Source organism: Meleagris gallopavo, chromosome 6 (genome assembly GCF_000146605.3).
Source record: "Meleagris gallopavo isolate NT-WF06-2002-E0010 breed Aviagen turkey brand Nicholas breeding stock chromosome 6, Turkey_5.1, whole genome shotgun sequence".
Taxonomy (NCBI): Eukaryota; Metazoa; Chordata; class Aves; order Galliformes; family Phasianidae; genus Meleagris; species Meleagris gallopavo.
In genome coordinates, this window is record NC_015016.2 from 16,104,548 (window position 1) to 16,126,804 (window position 22,257).

The following is a 22,257-nucleotide window of genomic DNA, read 5'->3' on the forward strand; positions in this document are numbered from 1 at the left end:
TGAGAGAAATCAGCTCCCTGCTTTACTTCCAGATGATTGACAGTCCAAGGGTCATACACTGGCCTGTTTCTCTTCCTAAAGGAGGAAATCTAATTTTAGTCTGAAAGAGACTTAAAAAATCCTAGAGCAAGAGGTCATCTAGCTTTATTAACTGCTCTTTGGGCTAAAATCTTTGATGAAAAACCATGAGTTTGGAGGTGTAAAAAAGAATTCTTGTAAAATATTGATGCCTACACTTATAGCTTGTAAGATCTTAAGATCGCTATGAGTTACATTAAAAAAGAACGTGCACTAGTTTTATCAGAGTCCTTCAGGCAGCAGGAAGAAGGGGAGGGGTCCTGAACATTTTCTCTTATGAATGTGCAACATGTGGCACCAGAAATGCCTCTTTTGTTTCCTTCCTGTCCTTTGCCCTATGTACTAAGGCAAGGAAGGGATTGTTAGAGATCAACACCAGTATAGAAAAATCTCCAAATGTTAAATGTCAGCAATCAAGCCCCATAGAAAACCATTACAAGAAAAAGAGGGAAAAAAACCCAAAACACTACCAAAAAGGTAAACAAAGAAACAAACAAAACACACACATAAAAAAGCATGCTGGATATATAAGCATACCAAACAACATACTGCAGTACATAGTATTGTTTCAGTGAAGATATCAGCAATATACATCATCTGAGAGAAGCAGACATAGACAAGCCAGCATGTACAAAATCTTCCAGAGTTATAGAAAGGATTAGCACTGGCTTCAGCTGGATTAGGCTCAATAAAATTTCATTGGCCTGTACCTATTACATAGAAGTTCATAGTCTGAGATCCTACATAAACCAAGTCCAAATTGCACCAGTCTGTTATGACCTAGTTAACTTGCCAATCTGAGATTAACTCCTTCAATAAAACTAAAACTTGTCATGAATATGTTTCCCAATTTTCAGGAGCCTGGTATTCTTTTAATATAGGGGGATACTTAACATTTTTCAGAAATAGAGATTTGGGGATTAAATAAGCATTGAGAGAATAACTGCAGCCTAGAAGGATAAAATTCTGGGTTTCTTCTCAATTAATATTTTCTTAATGTATATTGAAAGAACAGTTTCAGATGGATACTGAATTTCTGCACAATTTCAGAATCCCGAATTCCAGAACTGTGGAAAATGTCAGTGTGATTCCTTGCCCCAAAGTGGGTTTCAAAGACATACGGATATGGATCTCACACATACTTAGAAAGTTCACATGAAAAGATGAAGCTGACAGATGAATCCAATTCCAAGAGTCATTTGTAGCAGCAAATCCAAAATGGAAGAAGGTGTTTTCCTCTAACCTTATGTCCATTTAACAATCTCTTGTGGCAGAGCAGAAATCCGAACACTTTCTTTTCATTTCCCACTATTTAATACTTCACACAAAGCATTGGCTTCTTTGAACCCCATTTTCAGGTGTCTTGTTCTGCCCATAAATTATACAGAGAGGTCTGATTTCATTAGGTGGAAGGCCACCTGAAAAATGTTCCAATCCTTTTTAGACTTCATCATTTTTCCTTCTTCAGTCTATTTCATCTTCTCACTAACTCTTAAAAGTTCACAGACTGAGATTCAAATACAGCATAAACTGATGCCTGATGCATGTACTGAGCTACCACAGTACACATCAAATGAAAACAATACTCCAAAATGGAAGTGGCAATCCACTATTATATAGTCATACAACATAATAGCAAAATACTATGAATGAAAACAAGTTAACAGTCTTACAAATATTGTGTAAATTCATTTTCTGAAATAAAATAACTTATGGAATTAATAGTGTGCACTTTTCTTTTCTTTTTTTTTTCTTCTATAAGAATTAGATTCTCAGCAAGGAGCTGAATTGTCATATTTGGAAGTGTGTTGATTAAAAGAAGCTGAAGATGCAGCTCAGATTACTTCCCAGATTCTTCTCCTTTCTGAGCATGTTAGGATGGAGATGTAGAAAAAAATCAGAATTCAAAGAAAAGAAGAAACATCAATATCTGTAGAGGAAGATTTCTTACCTACATTCAGAAATTTTACTGACCGTCTTTACCTTCTGTTTTCACATTCTTCTCAAGGGAGATATGAAGGTACACTTTTACAATGCTTATGAAAAAACTTAGAAGCACATTCTTTTACCCTTGCCTAATTTTCAGCCTTTAAAATAGAAAACATCTTGCAAGTTCACCTCTGAGAAGAGAAAATATATTTTCCTAAGGGCAAGTTTGTCAATGGTGGGGCCAACTCAGCAAAGGCTGAGTCAAGGTTTTATCAAGTCTGGTATAGGGTTAAGGAAAAATAACATGTGGAGGCAGAAAGGTATGCAGTGCACATTTTTACTCGCCCAAACACTAATCATCCATTGTCTGAAATCCTGTCTACAGTCAGCTGACTCATCTGACCCACCAGTAAAAATATTGTGAAACATCTAAGGTGCCACATGATGATTCATTTCATACCTTCACAAACCTGAATTCAGAAGCAGGAAGCATTTTGCTTTCTTGTTTAAGTCTTCATTAGGCTTTCTATTTATTTAGTCTACTTTTCTTGTAAAAGAAGTCAATGATAGTGAGCTATGTAATTTAAAAGGCAATGTATATATACATGCTTGCATTACACATGTAGATATGCATAAGGCACTGGCAGCTCACTCATTCTGCATGTGCTGAAACTGCTGCAGTGACTGCACATCAGAGGATCTGGGTGGACTATCATCAAGATCAACGCTAAGCTTCCAGCTCCCTTTTGAATATAGCACTTTGGCAGCTGTCTCTTCCTCAGAAAACAATATAGGTCTGTTTCTTATATATGTGGCCTGAGTTCAGTCTTTGAATTGATGAAGACAGCAGATGTTACACAGACGTGTGGGATCACATCCTGCTATCATGTCACTTTTACATGATTCTGACTCTGCTGACATTGATGGAGATATCCCAAATGTAAGCTGGCAGAAAGGAAAAGAATCCATGATGTTTCTGAGCTGATATCCTTATGGGCTCGTCTGTATGTCCATCTGATGTACTATGTGTTCACATATGTATTCCAGTGTTCAGATTTAACACTGAAGTTTTAGCTTTAGTTTAGAAAATATATCTCTCTGATTTATAGGTCTAGCAACTGTGACTGATAATGTTTTTCTTGCAGGAAATATAGGTTTCTGAGCACAGCTATTTCTCAGAAATCTGGGTCACTTCATATATTCTAACATGGATTTTATTTTTTTCTATATCTCATAAAAATCAACAACAAAAATGAAACTTTGGAAAAACAGTTAGTGCATCCTCTATTAAACAAAGCTTAAGTTTGCCATGAAAATTTTAACACTTATACACAAAGCTTTCTACCCCAAATGTGCATTTTAAGGAGAGTCATTCCCCATACTGCAAAAGAGAAGGGGAGAAAGGACTTTTAAATGTATTTATGAGATATTTCATACCCAGTAAGTTGAAGAGTAGGGTTTGTGACAAGAGTGAACTTTGCAATTTAGTTGCTCCTGCTGTTCCAGTTAGATTTCTTGCCACCCGCTTTTGCTGAACCAGCATTTCTAGAAAGATGGACCAGATTCAGCACAGTGGGGCACAGGTAGGCTAATCCAATTCTTCCACTCCTTATAGGTCTGACTGTTTGACGTTCTTTGTTTGCAAGCCTTAGCAACAAAAATACACCTTTTGTGCAATTCTTTCTCTAGCCGTTCCCTGTCATTAGGACACAGAAAAGAAGTGGGGACTTACAAAAACATCAGGAAACACTGATGCAGTAATGATGCTGACAAGGATAAAATTTCCTACAGCAACTTTAAGGTGAAAAAGCATGCAACGTTCTTCCACCCTAGCCTTGAAAGCCAATGCAGGTGAAGGCACCAGAAGAAGTGATGGCAGAGCAGGGCATCAGGTTTCCATGAGATTTTCATGAGATTCTTACATGATGGAGGGGAAGGAAGGAGGGAGCTGCCCATGACTGACTTTTTAAAATACAGTGTTTATTTGTTGTTATTGAGCATTGTCTCACATCCTCTAAGCGATTTTACTGAAAACAAAATTATTTTGCCAAAATATGAATCTCAGTCTTGGCTAGCATTTTACCAGCACAGCTTGAAATCATAAATAGGCATCATTTCCATTTGAAGAAGTCAAAGACTGTATAAGATAAAAGTCATGAGGGCAAAATCCTGAGGACAGATTTTTTCTACTTTGTCCTGATTTTTCCTGCAGGCCCAAATGCAGGCTGGTGACACACTTGCACAATTAAAAAAGAAGGGAAGCAGGAAGAAAAAAAACACTAGAAAAAAATCCCATATAAATACTCTACTGTTAAATCCCGAATTCAGAAATGAGGAATATCATATTTCAAAATACTATTTTTCAGTTTTTATGATCTGTCTTCTCTTCCCTTCCTCAGTGCTCCCTCCCTGTCAGCTCAATCCCTTTGTGTGTGTGTAATAATAGATATCCCAGCAAGGTATCATCTTTGTTAGCTTTTTTCTGAAGCTCTTCTAAGCTGCTGCTGTTTTCAGTGAAAAACTCTGTACTGCAGCTTTATGATATGATATCTTTCAATATCATTCTCCTAAGTGATTCATATAATGATTGCGGCTACTTGCAGGAAAAAAAATCATCAATAATGCCCTCAAAAACTGCACTAAAACCCCCTCTGACACTAAATACACATACCATTCTGTATCCTATGCACTGTTTGACTCACTCATATTTTGGACTGACTTCTGAGCAGTGATTCAACTGTGTCCTGCCCAGTTTTCCATGCTGATAGCACAGGAAAATATGAGAAAGTAGCCTCATTGTGCTCTCCCAAAGCCAAGAAAAAGCCTCACTGTTTTTCTGTTGCGGTTCTGTTGACACATTCTCTTGTGTCCACAGTATGGGAGCATGGTCATTACTCACTACATTGATGACTAGTTTTAAACACACTTTCCTCAAAAGTGAGTTAAGTGCTAGAGGAAATTTCAGCACATGCAGCTCCTTGGGGTGCTGCAACTTTTGATCTTATACGTAGGTCACTTTGAAAATAATGCCTCCTATTTATTTCCACGGAAACTACAACAGATACAAAGAGCATAACAACACTATTTGATAGATCAAATTCTCAGCTACAAAACATTATTTTTCAATGCAGTCACCACCATTAGCTATGCATTTTTGCCAGAGACGAACAAGACCTTGTATGCAACACTCATGAAAATCTGCACAAGCAGAGATGACTCACGATTTCACACCTGCTATGACAATGTTGCTCATGCAGTCCAGCTTTCACTTTGCTAACATCCTCTCTTTGGTCTCCATAAACACTCAGCAAGCCTTAGTGCAATTTTTTTTTTCTGAATGGAAGAATTCAATTCCACTGCTTTGCTTCATGTATACTCCATGTCAGATGTCAGTTTGTCAGACTGCCCCTCTACTGCCATCTATCACATGGCAACAAAATGTAATGGAAAATTGGCGGGAAGGTCCAGTACTCTGCTGTACCGCCATGCCACCAACATCTGCCTCTGATGCCGTGGGCCAGCGTCATAAAATAGGAGGCATTGCTTTTGGAGCAGTCCTAGTACTTGAGAGGATCCTGCAGGCCCAAATGCAGGCTGGTGACACACTTGCACAAAATGAGTTATGGGGAGGCAGAACTGACCTGGCAGGATGACCCTAAAGAAAGCTGTGTCTGCCTATAAGGGTCCTTATAGGCAGAAACTTTGCCACGTTCTATCACTGGGAGGGAAACTATGTCACTCACTTCTCCCAAAACCACATTTCTCAGCATCAAATATTTGTCCTTTTGAAACTGAGCAACCTCCAGTGGCCTTTTATTGTCTCAAACCTATCCACCTTGAACATGATTACTTAATTATATCCCAGACTGGGCAGACTAAAATCTCATTTATGACATGATCCTTTTGGTGTATAATAGTCTTAATAAGCCTTAATTTTCCACTCTGTCTTCCTGTCATAGTTACTTACCACTGCTAAGAATAATGAGATAAAAATGTTAGGTGGAATAGCAGAAGGAAAAAAATTGCTTGAGAGCAATACTCATAGAGGCTTTAGACAGAAGAATGCCTTATGAGGTTCCATAGGCACATTTAAGGACCTTTCCTGGGTTTTAGGTGAAGAATATTGTTGGGTTCATGTTCTTTTTCTGCTTTAATAACATTTTTTTCAGGCACTGTCAGCCTGAAAATTACAACCCATGTCTTCCGGCCCATGGAATAAGGGGATCTCAATAGATTTACTCTAGTAAAGGATTTTATTTGCATACATTTGCCTCAGCATTACCATTTAACACCATTATATAGTACAACCTTGAATATCTATTGTCATATGTTTTTTGAAAGTTTCTTGTCTTTCATTTTTGAATTTTCTAAACTTTATGGTAAATCATAATGGAAACATGTTCTGAATGCATTCTTTTGGATCCAATATCTAGAACTTAAATGTTTAAGAAAAAAAAAAAGAACACTGTCATGTTTATTTAAATTCTCCAAGTTTTAGGATAATCTTGATCTTTTTTCTTTTTTTAAAAAAAATTTTGGCTTTTCACTTATGGAAGCTTGGAATGATGGTTGGTTGATTATATCCATCAACAACCGCAGTGCTTACATACACAAATTCCCACAAAGTATTAAATTCAAAAGAATTCTACAAAGTCTGGTCTTTTTTTTTTTTTTTTTTTTGCCTTTAATGTTGTTTTATTGTTGTTATTATTACTGTCTGCATCTGTCTCACTAGTGTAGACTGACTTTGTTCTGTGTTTTCAGCTGGTTTCTTCTTACATCCTAGTTTAAGACATATATTATTATCAGTCCTACAGATGACTCTTGAAGAACAGTTTCACTGGAATGTAATACAGGAAAAAAAACCTAGACAAGAAAATCTGTTTTCATTTATGTGTGTGTGTGCACTTATCTCTATACATTTTAACAAAGAAAGTCTGATGATTCTTGGACACCTTTATTTTCCACCATTATTCTTACTTTATTAACACATTCAAATTAAGAATCTAATTTTATATTTAAAATTTTAGCTCATATCTATAAGTCAGGAGTTGAATGTACAAAACAGAGTGCATGAGGGATGAGGTGGGTTATCTGGGAAAGCACAAAATAGAGACGATCACACCATACACCAAAAAAAGCCAGTGCTACTGTAAGGCTGAAGGTTTTTCAGCATCTTTGCTGTGATATGTGTTTTCAGAACTCTCTGTCACGAAATGCTTCTTCCTTCCTGGAACTGGCCCTTTAGTCTTTTGTGACCCCATCATTATCTTGAGATATTTAATGTCTAATAAAAAAGATTTTAATTAATATTGAATTACACGTATACATTTATTCGGTTACTCGCAGTTTCAGTTTCCCAGGCAGATATTCAAACCGTTGTGTCTAATCTGTTTAGATAAATTAAAGAATACGCAAACACTCATTTTGTTTTTAAATTCTGCATTATGCCTAGGATAAATAATGTCCTGTAACAGAGCACAGAAATCCAAGTCCGGGTACATCTCATGTCTGTAAGTCCCAAAAACATTATTGCAGAAATCTCCTTCAGCCAGCTGCTTTGTTGTGTGTTACCATGCAGTTTTTTACCTACAGGCATCTAGGCTGAATTTTTGTCCTACAAAGCAGCTGTGATCTGGACTTTGGGAATGGAAATTAAAAGAAGGTACACAGGACTTCACACATGCTGTGGAAACATGGCATCCCTTTGTCTCTCTCTCGCCCTTTCTTTCATTAGCAGAGTGGGGTCGGCAGCAGCACACACATAGGGGAGGCACAGAATTGTAGATTTCACCTGCAGTGCCTTTTTATACAGAACCACCGTGGCGTTCAATGCCTCTTCTGCTTGATTAAAGATAATAAGGGACAAGTCACTGACAGCCCTTTGAGGCAGGGTGGTTTCTGGAGATAATTAAGGGCTGGATTTGTAACATCATATTTATATTTAGGAATTGATTAGGTTTTGCTTTATAATTCTTGCTATATTTTTAGTTTAGTTTACTGAACATTAGAGCAGCCCTCTCTCCAGTGGCCGGTCTAATACCTCCAAAGCCCCACAAGGGGCTGTTGGGACACTAAAGATTATCAATCCTTATGAATAATGCATCCATTTCCCACTGAGGCTACAATTCCATTAATGCCATAACGTTATTACATCTTTTATTTACTCTTTTCTATCTGTGGGATTAAAGGTTAATTATTATATATTTTTTTTTTCAAAATAATAAGAAATCTCAGTAGAGCCAAATATTTCAAATAGGTATACCAAACTTACTGCCAGAAGAAAAAGTAAGGAAGAGAAAACCAGAAAACCAAATCATGAAATGATGAGAAATGTCCCAGACACATGAAACAAGGATGGACATTACAAGATCACATCTAAGTATCCTCACTGAAAAGCATTGAAACCCAGGGTTGTGCGTGGTGATTTCTCATCCTGGTGGCCAGGATGAATCTGCCTGTGACAGGCAGATGGGACTGAATGGAATTATGCTAAAATATCGACAGCATTATCTGTCTGACCAGGAAAGGGAAAATTGCTGAGATGATCAGACCAGTCTGCAGAACTGCTTTCTCTCTCTTTGGATGTGAGCAGTTCCAAATGCGCCTTGGTCTAATTAGGCAGAGCCTGGATGAGTAGCCTCTCTCCCTGCAGGTTCACCACGGTAAGACCTCAGCCTCCTCTGGATGTCAGATTGCTGCTGTTAATACTTCTACTGCTGATGAATAATTAATTACAGTGAGGATCTATTAAAATCTAGTTGCCCTCAACGTCCTCTTCGTAGTTAGCAAAAATAAATAAAGGAAAACCCAAAAGACTGAGTAACTTGCATAATGAAGTTTGGAAATGAACAATAGTCTTTGACTATCTCTGCAGGTTCAAAGATAAATCTTATAAATTAAATAAGATACAGCAAGGTGAAGTACATAAAATTCAGAAAAATACAGCTTTGCATGTGTAACTACATTTTTTGGTATATACAATATCAAATTGGAAAGGCGGCATATTACAGAAAAAATATATTACTGTATGCAGTGCAGATTTGCTGCCTTCCTGAGTTATTACCAAAGTGTTTGCTATGTTAGAGAATTCAGTAAATACATCATCTTCCCCAGTCTGGCTGGGTAATTTGCCTTTGTCCAGAACTGACCACACTTTCTGCTTCTGAAAGGCACAGAGGCAATAAAAAGAAGATGGAGGTTTAGCAAGTGAGGCACTGAGGGACTAATATTCAGCAATGCTAATTCCAGCTAAATTTATATTGTATTGAAAGAAAGTGCTGTTAAGGAACAGCTTGGCTTACATCAAGACATGTGGTTACCAGATTATTTTCTATCTCCGCTCAAAAACATTTAGAGAATTTCTCATTAAAATTATTTAAAGTGAAACAAGTCAAATAAATCTACTGAAGAGTGTTGTTACATTGCCTCATTTGTGCTGAAAAAATGTTGCTTGTTTTTTACCTTCTATTTTAACTGTACATATGAGGCTTTACTTACCCATTAACAAAATGCATCGCCTCCCAGTTGCTTTCTATACCCCTTTAAATGTTAAACAGAAACGCATAGACCATCTGTTTCCTATCATGACACCAATCCAAAATGGCTGCACCAGCCACCTCCACACAATAGATCATCCTAAAACACCTTAGCGGTTTTGCTCTATGGAGTTATTTTTCCTGTGACAAATTATAAACCTATATTTCAAGAACACTACCAATCTGTAACCTCCATTGCAATTTTGGAATAGTGTCTCCTTATTTTAACAAAATGTGCTGGCGTGTGCCTGATGCAGCACTTTCTTTAAAGCCACAGGCTCCCTTTGTTGCTATGATATCCCACAAATGCAGTTAATTTCTTCAGTTAATAATTCTTAGCTAATGATTTTTAAAACACTGAGGTTGAAAACATCATGGTCGAACACAGTCACTTCCATAGCTTACACAATGTTTACGTAGCTGTTGTGTAACTGAAACTGCAGTGCAAATTGCAAGTCTTTGTCATCAGTCTGCCATCAGAAATATATTTCAACAAAAAATCACATTTCTATTTTAAAAAATAATTTCTCTGCTGCTTGCACTTTTAAACTCCTGATATCAAATGATCCTGGGAAATAAACAAGATGCAGCCGTTTGTTATTGATTCAAAATTTGGCTCTGGAAGGATTTCAAATCTACCTCTTCAGGTTCAGCTCTGTGGAGAAATGACTGTCTGAAACCAGTTGAATTCAGGGAGGAATTTCTCCTTGACTTAAATGAGCTTTTGACCAAGGCCTCACAATATTAATGCAGGAACCTGCAAGCCCTTATTTCCCAGGGTAGCTCCAATGAATCCTAGACTGATTAAACCTCTGTAGACCTATGTGCAAAAGCAATACTCCATCTGCTCCTTCTCCCTTAAATGTATGAACTGAAGTGGTTATGAGACAGTATTGCTACAGGTTTGATCAAAAATAAATGTCATATATCTAGGGACCATGAAAAAGGGATGAAACAGTGTAGAGGGTGAAAGAGCTAAAGGGAAAAAAATGAAGATACTATTGCCTTGGACTGTATAATCTCAGCAGAGTATCTTTCCGTGTCAAAAGCTCTGATTCAGAAGTACCTGTCAATGCCTCCTGTCTGCACAACCCCAGGGGACAAAGTAAAAGCAGGCAGACTCTTTCGGTGGGGGAGGGGTGGGGTACAGGCTAATAGGTTTCATCTTGTTGCCAGAACTGGTGCATTGATCTTGTTGCCTGCTTTATAAAGTGATGCTAGCTCAGGAAACAAACCTGCAGAGCTCAAGGAAGACGTGTGCAGAGATTCCCTTTCCAAACCATTTTGTTTCCAAGGAATTCATTATGGAGGAAAAAAGGAGAAAATACAGAATCTTGTACACTCTTCTGGGCAGGGGGGAAACCTTCTGTACATGTCCTCTGCTCCTGTGCAGTTAATGCTCTCGTTACCTTAACTTCTCACTCCAGACAAAGTTTAGGAGCCCCTCCAGAAGACAGATCATGGATCTTCCTTATTAAAGGTTATCCTTCCCCGTTCTGTGAACATGTAAGATCACATGCCCCTTTGGGGCTGTATAAATATCGTTCAGCTACTTTTTGAAATACTCACTGTAGCATTTTTTCCTTCTTGTCTGTGATTTTCGTGCTGTCATTTGTGAGGTTTGCAGAAGTTGTTTTTATTCCTCTGAGCCTTCAGTGCAATTAACGAATATAAAGAATCACAGAATCACAGAATTGTAGGGGTTGGAAGGGACTTCCAGAGATCATCAAGTCCAGCACCCCTGCCAAAGCAGGTTCCTTACACCAGGTTGCGCAAGTAGGTGTCCAGGCAGGTCTTGAATATCTCCAGACAAGGAGACTCCACAACCTCCCTGGGCAGCCTGTTCCAGTGCTCCGTCACCTTCACCGTAAAGAAGTTCTTGCATACATTTGTGCAGAACTTCCTATGCTGCAGTTTCTGGCCATTCCCCCTTGTCCTGTCTCCACACACTGCTGAAAACAGTCTGGCCTCACCACTCTGCCCTCCACACCTTAGATATTTATAGACCTGGATCAGGTCCCCTCTCAGTCTTCTTTTCTCAAGGCTAAACAGACCCAGTTCACTTAGCCTTTCTTCATAGGGGAGATGCTCCAGGCCCTTCACCATCTTTGTGGCCCTCCGCTGGACTCTTTCCAAGAGATCCCTGTCTTTTTTGTACTGGGGAGCCCAGAACTGGACACAATACTCCAAATGAGGCCTTACCAGGGCAGAGTAGAGGGGGAGGATCACCTCCCTCGACCTGCTGGCCACGCTCTTTTTAATGCACCCCAGAATAAATACTCAGGTTAAGAAGAATGGGAAAGGAAAAAGGCATGAAGGCAGAGGAATAGTACACAACTTCTAGAGAGGGAATCATTAAACAGTTTGTCTTCAACATGCTTTAACAGGAACAATTCTAAGTTTTCTTTGTGACAATTCATAATATGCTTTAGAAGGAGAGAGATAGTAACATTCAAACAAGATAAGTACCCAATTTAAGAAAATAGCAAACATCTGTCTATTGTGAACTTTAAAGCCTCTGTATATATAATAAATACACAGTTGTTCAAACAAGCTGGAAAACTGTGATTTGCCCTGCTTGCACTGACCACTTGAAGGCCAGGATTTGTTCACACCCAAGAAAAAAAATAAAACCACCTCTGTTTTGGGTTTTCAGCTGTTTCATCTTGACCCTTGCATGCACATATGTGTGCCTACATAACACACTGTGTGTAACCTTTGCAGTAAGAAACAACATGTTGGCTCAGAGGCCCTGATCTTGCTTTCACCTCAGCTGCAGTTGTTGAAACTTGCAGAGGCTACTAATCGAGGTCTGCATGCTGTCTAAGCTACCCTGACATCTTTACCCTTAAATTCATATCCCTCCTCATTTGCTCTAGGTTACAAAATCTGGAATTAAGCAAGTCTGTCGTAGATGTTCATGTTGAAATGACTATTTCTTTCTGCTTTGCCATTTCCTTGTTGCCCAATATCTCTGCCAACAGCCTTTATTTATTTATTATGAACACCCCCTTAGTACAATCTCTCTGGAAATAAAAAGGGGTGGAATCTCAGCATCTCAGTAACATGCTTAATAGCGGATTTATCATGCCTTTTTTTGTAATGAAGGTACAGTAAGGCACAGCCCTGGATGACACACACCCCATAAGCAGTCAAGAATTTGCCAATCCTTGTTCTGTATTACACACCCACTGAACATTTTGGGTGGAGAAGCTCCAAGGTCAAGCTCAGTTCTTAAAAATATTTCCATTTGTAGGCTGTATACAGAATAGAAGGCAAAATGTCACAAGCCCTCATCCTCTGTAGCCTTTTATTATTTCTGTTGCAACAAGTTTCTCAGAACCGCTCTGTTTCATCCTGAGAGGTATTGTAAGTGGAAAAATATGCTGTCTCCCTCCCATTGCAGATCAGGATTTTGCTTAAGTTGCCAATTCTCCCTTGCCTCTACAGAGACATTGCCTGCTTACTTGCCTGCTGCAAGGCTGAGGCACATATCCAGGGTCGCCCCGCTATGCCCTTTCCACCTCCGTTTGAATGTATTTTTTTTTTTTTCTCTCTGCAGCATTTTTAGAACATTTCTAATTTTAACCTATGGATGTTCAAATCCAGGGAGCTCGATTCACATGCCTAATGTCAAGTTTCTCAGCATGTAACTTTGCTATTTCTGCCAATGCTTTTACTCCATGCTTAAGGGATTTTTAACACAAGCAGGAGTGAAACAGAAACCACAAGGCAACATAAAACGAGTTCTGCATGTGTACAAAGCTGGTGTGCATGCCAGTCATGCTTTGAAGAGCCATTGCTCTTGCTGTTCACAGAGCCTTGAAGTTGGCTGGCTGGAGGTCACCAGCAGGTTAGTGACCTCCAGAATGCTCAGGTCCATTCATCTGGCCAGCACAGACTTCACATGGCTCCTTCCATCAGCTGTGCCTTGAAGGTGTCAGGTTTGCTTCCCCATGGATGACAGTTCAAAGGCCCTCACTCAGCTAAAATGTTTACAGGCAGGTGCCTCCTACCCAGGCATCTACTGTTTGGTTCCTTCACCATAAATGCTCACAGAATCTCATTCCCCACAAGCAGAAGTTGTCCTGTGTGCATTCACTTCTTCAGAGCCAATGATTCAGAATCAAGTTGTGGTCTTGCAGTAACAACCCTGTTAACTATTTATTCTGCTAAGACAAAAGTTGAATCAACAACGGCTGTTCAGATATGGAAGAACATTATGTTTCTACTGATCAAGTTACTTTCTCACAGGAGTTTGTCTTCCACAAGGCGACTTGACCCAAAGATGTTTGTACATGCAATCAGATGACTCAAGAGAAAGCGTCAACACAGCATTTGGCATTGTTTGGTGTGCGTGCCTCCAGGGAGGAGAAGGATGAAGCCAGACACATTATGCTGATAAGAATTTCTTTTTATGTTATTCCAATAAAAAATACATTCATACAGAAATATAACAATCTTGCAAAAAACAATTTCAAATAAAATCTTGTAAAACAAAATCTTTACAAAAATCTTACAAAGAGATTCTTTAGATAACAGGGTGCTTCAAAAACAAAAAAAGAAATTTCACTAATAGAAACTTTTTCTTAAATTTCAAGCAAAAATGTTTTTTTTTTTATTTTTTTATTTTTCAGCTTGATTGAGGCTCAGTTATCACCTGAACAAAATGTACTTGCTTGTTAAGAAAATTACAGGCATTTGACATATGGCACACAGCCCCACCCCATCCACACAAGTCTGATGGTATTTCACAATTGAGACAAGCCAGTGCAAGTTTAATGGTTTTTGTTTGGGGTAATTTTTTTTCTTTTGTTTACTTTCTTGCTTTTCAGAAGTATGGCTAAGCCAAGGACAATGCAAATAAGGAGTTAAAAACAAAACAAAACAAAACTGAACTCTAAACAGAAATCCACTTTCTGGAAATTTTAGTTTTTTGGGGGAGAGGGGGGAAAGTGCATTTTCAAGCAATTTAAAGTAAAAATGACATGAGAATGATTTAAGCCTGTGTGTTCATAGAACCAGATCACTGGCACATACTTTTTCCTAAACCACTTATCTACATACATTTCCAGGAAAGATATACCAACGTATTAGCATAGTAAGCAAGACCAATAATAAATAGAAAAAGAAACAGATCACATGTTTCATTGCATCAACTGTAGTGAGCTGGTTAAAAAAAAAAACAAACAAAAAAAACAACTGCTTTTGGACAGACTATTTCTATTCTAGGAAAAAACAGTCTTCATTTTAGCTGAACTATGCAAAATTAGAGCTCAACCACCACAACGACTAGCTCACTCACGAGTCCTTCCATAAGCTGGAAGGCCAAAATATGAGTGTACTTCATCAGCACACAGCTAATATTCTTTTAGCATGCCAATATTCGGTTCAGATCATTCTTAAATGGCCACAGATACGCTATTCCAGACAACCTAATAACTACAAAACACAGTCAGCAGTCTGAGAAGGACTGAATGCCAACAAAGCCTTTAGCACACCATTAAGCTAAAGGTAAAGCCTCTAAAAACACTAGATTTTAATAACTGTATCTCTCATTTCTTTGTCTCCTTAATGACCATATCTGGGAGGGGAATATTTTGATGGGCTGTGGCATTTTCTAGCTATGCGTTCTAAATTTTTTTCCTTTTAAAAAAAATATTTATATATTATCTATATATATACACACATACACAGACTGTACACACAAATATACATACACAATTATTCTTCTGCCCACTTTTAAAAAAAAAAGTAATATAGTTTCTTTCTGTATGACCAACAGATAGCTAGATATATAGATGTGAAACTTGTGCCTTTTAAGCAAATACATCTTTTAATACTTCTGTATCTTTAATATGTATGAAAACTCAACATATTAAGTACAGTTGGGGTGTGTATATACACAGTTGTGCAAGGTCAATATAAAAAGTCTCAAGGTGGCAGAACTGGTCAGATATTCAATTGGCATATGCATTATACTGTAACACAGTCAAATTGTCTAAGTTAAACAAATACTGTACTGACATGAATGACTTTTCTCTATATTTGTCTTTGTGAAGGAGGACCCTGGAAGTAACCTTTTTTTTTTTCCCTCATATTATACATTTGATACAGTACAATGCCAGGTGAAAAGAGAGCCTTAATAAAGCATGCATCACCCATACCCCTGTATAAGACCCCCTACAAGAGAAGGTCACTTGCATAAGGCACCATTATTAAGGTCAACAGTGCATTAACAGCTAGAAAACCAGAAGTTAGTCCTCAAGGCATAAATAAGAGAAAAATTAGCTGCATGAGAAAAATCAGTTTCTAACCAATAGTGGTTTTATCCACCCAACAGAAAAAATTATTCATGTTCCATACATTATGTAACATTAGACCAATTGTATTTTAGCTGCTCTTAACTGGAATCAAAACTGCAGTCCTGATTAAAGAATGGAAAAGCATATAGTTCCCCAGAACCATGCAATAACTTTTGTATTATAATGAAAAGTTATAGTTGTGTTACATTTGTAAATACACAGCTTATACAATGGATTACAAATGAGCTCTGTAGCAAGTAAAACAAGCTACTTGACACATTGCACGTTTAATAGCTGCACCAGACACCTAAAGCTCCTCTCACACAGGAATGGGGAGGTCCCCATCTCCATTCTGGCATCCTGACTCTTTTTAATTCCCCTTTCCCCTCTCTGTTTTCCCTCTAAAAAGGTGCAGACAGCCCTCCCCCCATCCCTTGGAAATGATTGGTGGTCGTCCCATCTCACAAGATATTCCTCACATACAAGACATTCAGACTTTTTTTTTTTCTCTTACAGTTATAAAACAACCACAAGAAAAAAAATGTGCCTCAGCATACAATCGTCAATAGATCCTCATAGCATACAGTCGCCCAATCATTAACATTCTCAGTGCACATGCTCACGGCAAAGGCTTAGGAGCCACTCAGAAGGTTAGATACCAGTGTATGAGTCCAGGAAACCCCAAACATCACGCACCATGGTTGCTATGCCGTTTCTTACATGACTTATTAGCCCTCAAAAGACCTTCAAGGAAGTGAGGTCCTGGAGGCAACTGGGTAGGGTGCAAAATGGCATGCTTTGGCTGGAACACGCATCCCTCTGCTCAAGGCTCTTCAACCTTGACGCCTCTTAGCCCACAGGATTCACCTCTTGACCTGTTCAGAGGTGTCTCTTCATGTGAAGGGCCAGGTGGTCAGACCTGGAAAAACACCTGCAAGGAAAGAATTGGCATGTTAGCCGGGGGTTGCACCCCTGTATTCTCAGACCCCCATATTATGTGGGTGCCCCATCCCTGGAGATATTCAAAGCGAGGTTGGAGGGGACCCTGGGCAATGTGACCTAGTGGGTGGCAACTCTGTCCACAGAAGGGAGTTGGAACTAGATGATCTTACATGTCCCTTCCAATCCAACCTACTCTTTGATTCTGTGATCCCAGGGCACATGGAAGTACTCACAGTGTCCCCAGGCACCCAGATACTCTACAGGTACCAACAGGTAACACGAGGGATTTCTCAACACTAATGTGCCCCATTGGGCTACAAGCTATACTCAGATTTTTTTTCCTCCAATATCAAGATATAAGAATCTCTAAAAATACTAGACACAATTGTGTCCACCAAGAGATTCCTTCACAAATTAATCTCAAGAAAGGCAGCCTAGGTTCACTTTCCACAAAGTGTTAAAAATAACTATTTCTAAAGGTGCATTTCAGTCACATACCTGTCACAGTGACTACATTTAAAAGGCTTGGCACCAGTGTGCTTTCTGAAGTGTCTGGTTAATTCATCACTTCTTGCGAAACGCCACTCACACCCTTCCCATGAACATCTGTAAGGCTTTTCCCCTACAAAGAAAGCAGATTACACGTTAGTCATGACTTCATTCAAACAAAGATCAGTGTTATCCCATTCATTTTCTATGTAAACCTCCTCCACCCCCTAAAGACAGTCAATTCTATTTAACATATCTGAATGCCTCAGATGCAAAGAAAGCAAAATTCATCCGATTCCTTCCTAACTCTTTTGCTGCAACACTACATCAACTGATCTCATTCTTATCGAAAAAAGCGATTTAATAGGTTCACAGGAGACAAAGAAATGCAACCTTCTAACATTCCTGTTCATCTGTAATAGCACCGACTCCCGAACAGGTAGCATGGACCCCAAAGGTGATTACAGACAGCACAGCGATGCTCCCAAGTGCAATTAGGCTACTGTATTGCATCAAAGCCCTCTGTCACACACTCAGCTCTATAACATGCAACCTCCTTCTGCTGAGCCACATTTTCTTGGAAGAGCTTGCATGTCACTTTGAGCATTGCTATTTCAGCATTTGAGAAATGCCACTTCCATTCACAGGAACGCTCTCAGCCACACAGCACCCGGACAAGAGCTCTGCAATATCTCTGAGGCTGGCAGCTATTTGTGTCTGCTAAACCACCATGGTTTCATTGGAAGATCTTTCTTCCCCTCAAAATAAACTCATTTTATCGGACTTCTGCTTGACAATGGGATCATCCAAGTTTGCTCAGACTTCCCATAAAAGCCACAAAATGCTGAGCTCATGAGTCAAAACAGGATCTGTTCCTTGAATTCTCTTTCCACATCATGGAGAAAAATACTGCATAGGTCTTTGCGCTGGCACACCAAGAACACCAGGCCAGTTCCTTGCAGTAAGCAATGACGACTGAGCCAAGGCATAGACCTACACATCTAACAGCTGTCACAGAACAATGCTGAATATTAATACTCAAAAAGCAAATCAGCACACTACTTCAACTCTAATATATTCTAAAAGCCTTGAAGAATCCACCTTCCTTACTTTCTTTCCCAATAACACACAGGACTGTTTTTTTCCAGTTCAGGCTCCGTAACAATACAATGCTGTAACTCAGTATTTTGGGATGAAATTATACAGTCATACATTTGCAAGTCCAATTAGGAAGAAACGTTCAAAGAACTACAACAGACTGTGGCTTTCCAAGATTTTTGCTGACATGACAGCACACCAAACTGTTAAATTATTTACTACTATAGCTGTAATTTATCGACTCAAGCTCTTTGGATGTCTGGTTGAATAGACTCAATGTAGAGAGGACCATGAAGACAGGTTCTTATGCTACTTTGTGATCTGTCCAACTTTTGGATATACAGTTCCTGGTTCTTTTTTTTTTTTTTCTCCCCAAGAAAGTCTCATTTCCCTTTGCTTTAGTAATAAATGTGCACAAAGATCTAGTGTGTATTTTGGCCAGTGGCTCTTCAAGGCCACACAAATCTGTAGCTTTCCAAGCACTGCCCAGTTAACCAAGCTGTTCCTATTTGCTATGACAGCGGGCTCATCGACAGCCAAGTGCCTTGGTTTTGGCTGGCTGATGAAGGGAATGAGGAAGTGATGTCGTCTGTTCTGGTAAGCCTCTAGCACTATTACATCATCTCTCCAAACCTGGGCTCCCACCCAGCGCTTGTGTAAGGCTGTGAAACCCCCATCATCAGGGGTATTCCCTGCAGGACTTGCCAACTCTTAGCGAGCGTTCGGTTACTAACCTGTATGAGTGCGCTGATGTGCTTTCAGATGTGAACTTTTGGTGTAAACTTTCCTGCAACCGTTAAAATGACACCTGTGAACACGCCTTCTGCCATCTGGCGAGGTGTCCCCATTGGCGGGTGTACCTTTTTCTGCAGTCTTTCCAGCGGTACCGGTACGAATTTTCCCCGGTGAATGCAACTCACCCGGCGTACAATTCCATAGCTGGGAAGAAGGCTCCTTGCTCAGCTCAGGAGACGATGGGGGAGTGGAAGTAACAGACGAACACAAGTTTCCTGAATTGGTCAAAACGTCACTTATAGGGTCAGAGGTAAACTTGGTGGTGGGTGAGAGCTCCTCAGAGCTGTCTGAAGATTCACTGCTCACATCTGAGTTCAAACTATTGGTCTCTAAGTTCTGACTGGTAGAGCTGTCCTCCTTTGAGACACATGCAGTCTTCAGTTCAGATTCCTCCTTTTTCTCACGTGCCAGAATAATTTTGGTCCAGAGATCCTCTTGGTTATCAAATTTGATTTCAGATGCAGACACATAGCAAGGTTCGCTTTGAAGATACCGCTCAAGCTCCAAACACGTCTACGTGAAAGAAAAGGGTAAAAAAGGGAAAAGTTAGAAGCTTGCTTAAAAATAAACTCAGTTGTATTTTACACTTCAAAAAGCATATAGGAATGTAGCGCATTCGATGTGAGGTTTCTAGGTTCAAAACAAATTACAGGCTTCTCCAGCCGTAACTAGGTGACTGCCACGATGAAAAGAAATTGGTTCTTGAGACCTGGGCAGGAGTTCAAATGCACAGCTGAAGGTGCAAGTCAGCTTTAGTTTCAAAATAGCATTCTAATGAATCACTCAAATTATCTTCGTTCTCATCATAAATCCATGTTTTTAGGAGGCTGACATTGAAAAGGACTGTAGAGAACCACAACAAATAGTCACCCTGCACTCTCACTCCCTGTCTAATGTCAAGTTGTTTGCATCCCTCTTGCGCAAACACAAGGCTGAGAAGACCCAAGTGAACACAATGTGCTGAAACCCCAACGCCCTGTCAGAAAACAAAGCCCTGTTTCAGCATGGCCGCAGAGCTGCTGTCCGTCCTGTGGGGACATCAGTGGAGCAGCAGACATCCTCCCATTTCCTGTGCATGAGAACACAGTGCGCCCGACTTTCAAAGAATGTCACTTCCAAGCACACTAGCATGCACGCCACATTGCTCACACTGCTCTGTGCATGGTTGGAGAAACACGGGGAACTTCAACAACAGAAGTGAGGAAAAGTTCCAGAACAGAAATGTCCTATTCTATACGATACAAAACGGGAAATTACTCTGAGGTCCTGCTGGGAGTCCCACAATGAACAAGAACTTTATCTACTGGCCAAGAGTACAACTGCATGAGTCATCGCTCTCTTTCTTTCACGCAATGCCAAAGGAGACTTCCTTATAAAATTCTGTCCAGCTGCCAAGAAAGTGCTCAAACATACATGCAACAGTACATGGAAAGCTTTCCCCCTTTCCCCCCCCCGACTGCATTCCCCTGTGTTCCATGAAACGAAACATAACAAAAAACAAAACCACCCTAAATGGGTAAAGCTGTGGCTTTCAGTTGCAGCTCACCTCGCTGACTTTCTAGCCATTTTCAGAGAACCAAAAGGGGGTATGAACTGTTATGGCAACAAGCTGATGTTTTGGGATTTTTCTTTCCACTATAGGAAACAATCCATATGGAAGCATTACTCAGAAAAAGGACACACCAAGTTTCCATACCGAACTCTACTTATTTTAGCAAGATCATCATGGTTGCAAAACCTGATCCCAAATGCCACACATTCCCCTCACAGCCCCTTCCCATCTGTCTATGGGAGCACTGCTTTACAAAACTGGGTCACATGTCATGGCCAGGCCGGGAGTGTGGGCAAAAAAAGGAAAATACAAACAAACAACACAAAAACAAGCCCACCACTGCACGTACTGTTCATGTATTTGCCTATAATTGGTTTGCAATGCACGCTGGAAACAAAAAAGGTTTCTAGAGGGATGACACAATAGTGTATTGATTTTCCAAGAAAATGGGAGGAAATGCATTTATTGAGATCTTGTTAAAGTTTAATATTCCGGGCTAATTTGAATTCCTCATTAGGTAGATTAGTAATGGGGGCCGGAGTGAAGCTCTCTCCGAGTTTAAATGCCTCTGAAGGCTACTGGGAAAGAGGGCTGGCCCTGCGCCAAGAGCCCGAATGCCTGAAGGAAACTACTTAGCTCCATTTCAATCACGTACTATGGAGCTGCCTCTCTGAAAGGGGAAGGGGGGAGGGAAAAAAGAAAGAAAGAAAGAAAAAGAAAGCACATAGGATTGCATACAATTCGCATTGCATACAATTAGGCATGTGAAGGTTTGCAACACTTTGCATTTCGTTCTTCTCGGGAATTGGAAGGTTGTGAGGTGGTGGCAGGTTTTGGGCTCGGTCCCCGGGACCGGGGTACAGTAGCAGAGCACACCGCCTTGCTTGGATCAGATCAGGGCACAAAAGGGGGAAAAAAATAATAAAAAAAAAAGCAACCCAACTAAATATGTCCATTAAAGGGAAGGAGCCTCCGTTCTTCCTCCTTTCCGACTGAGGCAATCAGCACTGTCATATGACTGACAACTCCGCACAGCTCTCTGTGCTCGGAAACAGCTACATTGTGTATATATATATATATATACACACATGTATACATACATTGTATATGTGCGTGTATATATACATTGTATATATGTGTTTATATACTGTGTACATATATATATATATATATATACACGAAACAATAATACAGATGTGCACGTACACCGCTGCAAGCTTTTCCCGTCGTCGTCAGAAACAATCAATAATAAAATGACAACAAGATCAGAACGCGGCCGGTTCGGACGGGGCCGTGTCGAACCCCAGCCCCGCAGCACGGCTCTGCACAGCACAGCTGCGGGGCTCGGAGCGGCCGTGGAAGGACGGAGTCGGAGGATGCGCCGCTCCGTGCGGCCGCCGCGGGACTCTTCGCCCGAAAAAGCGCCGTCTGATCGCAAAGCGAAACACCTGCTTCCCAGCACCTCTGTGCGTTCGTGCTTAATTCTGCCCCAACTCGCTGCTGACACTTGGGTTTTTTTGTTTTTTTTTTT

General features: G+C 39.9%; 1 protein-coding gene across 1 annotated transcript in view; it reads right to left on the bottom strand.

Moving 5' to 3' along the window:
* Positions 1-14,167: 14,167 nt before the first annotated feature.
* KLF6 (Kruppel like factor 6) overlaps positions 14,168-22,257 on the bottom strand; it is a 55,273-nt gene continuing 47,183 nt past the window's right edge. The window contains exons 2-4 of the mRNA XM_031554027.1: positions 19,114-19,687; positions 17,291-17,414; positions 14,168-16,781 (exon numbers count right to left, since the gene is read on the bottom strand). Of these exons, the coding sequence (XP_031409887.1) occupies positions 16,730-16,781; positions 17,291-17,414; positions 19,114-19,687 (750 nt within the window). The 3' untranslated portion in view covers positions 14,168-16,729. The remainder of the gene's footprint in view (positions 16,782-17,290; positions 17,415-19,113; positions 19,688-22,257) is intronic.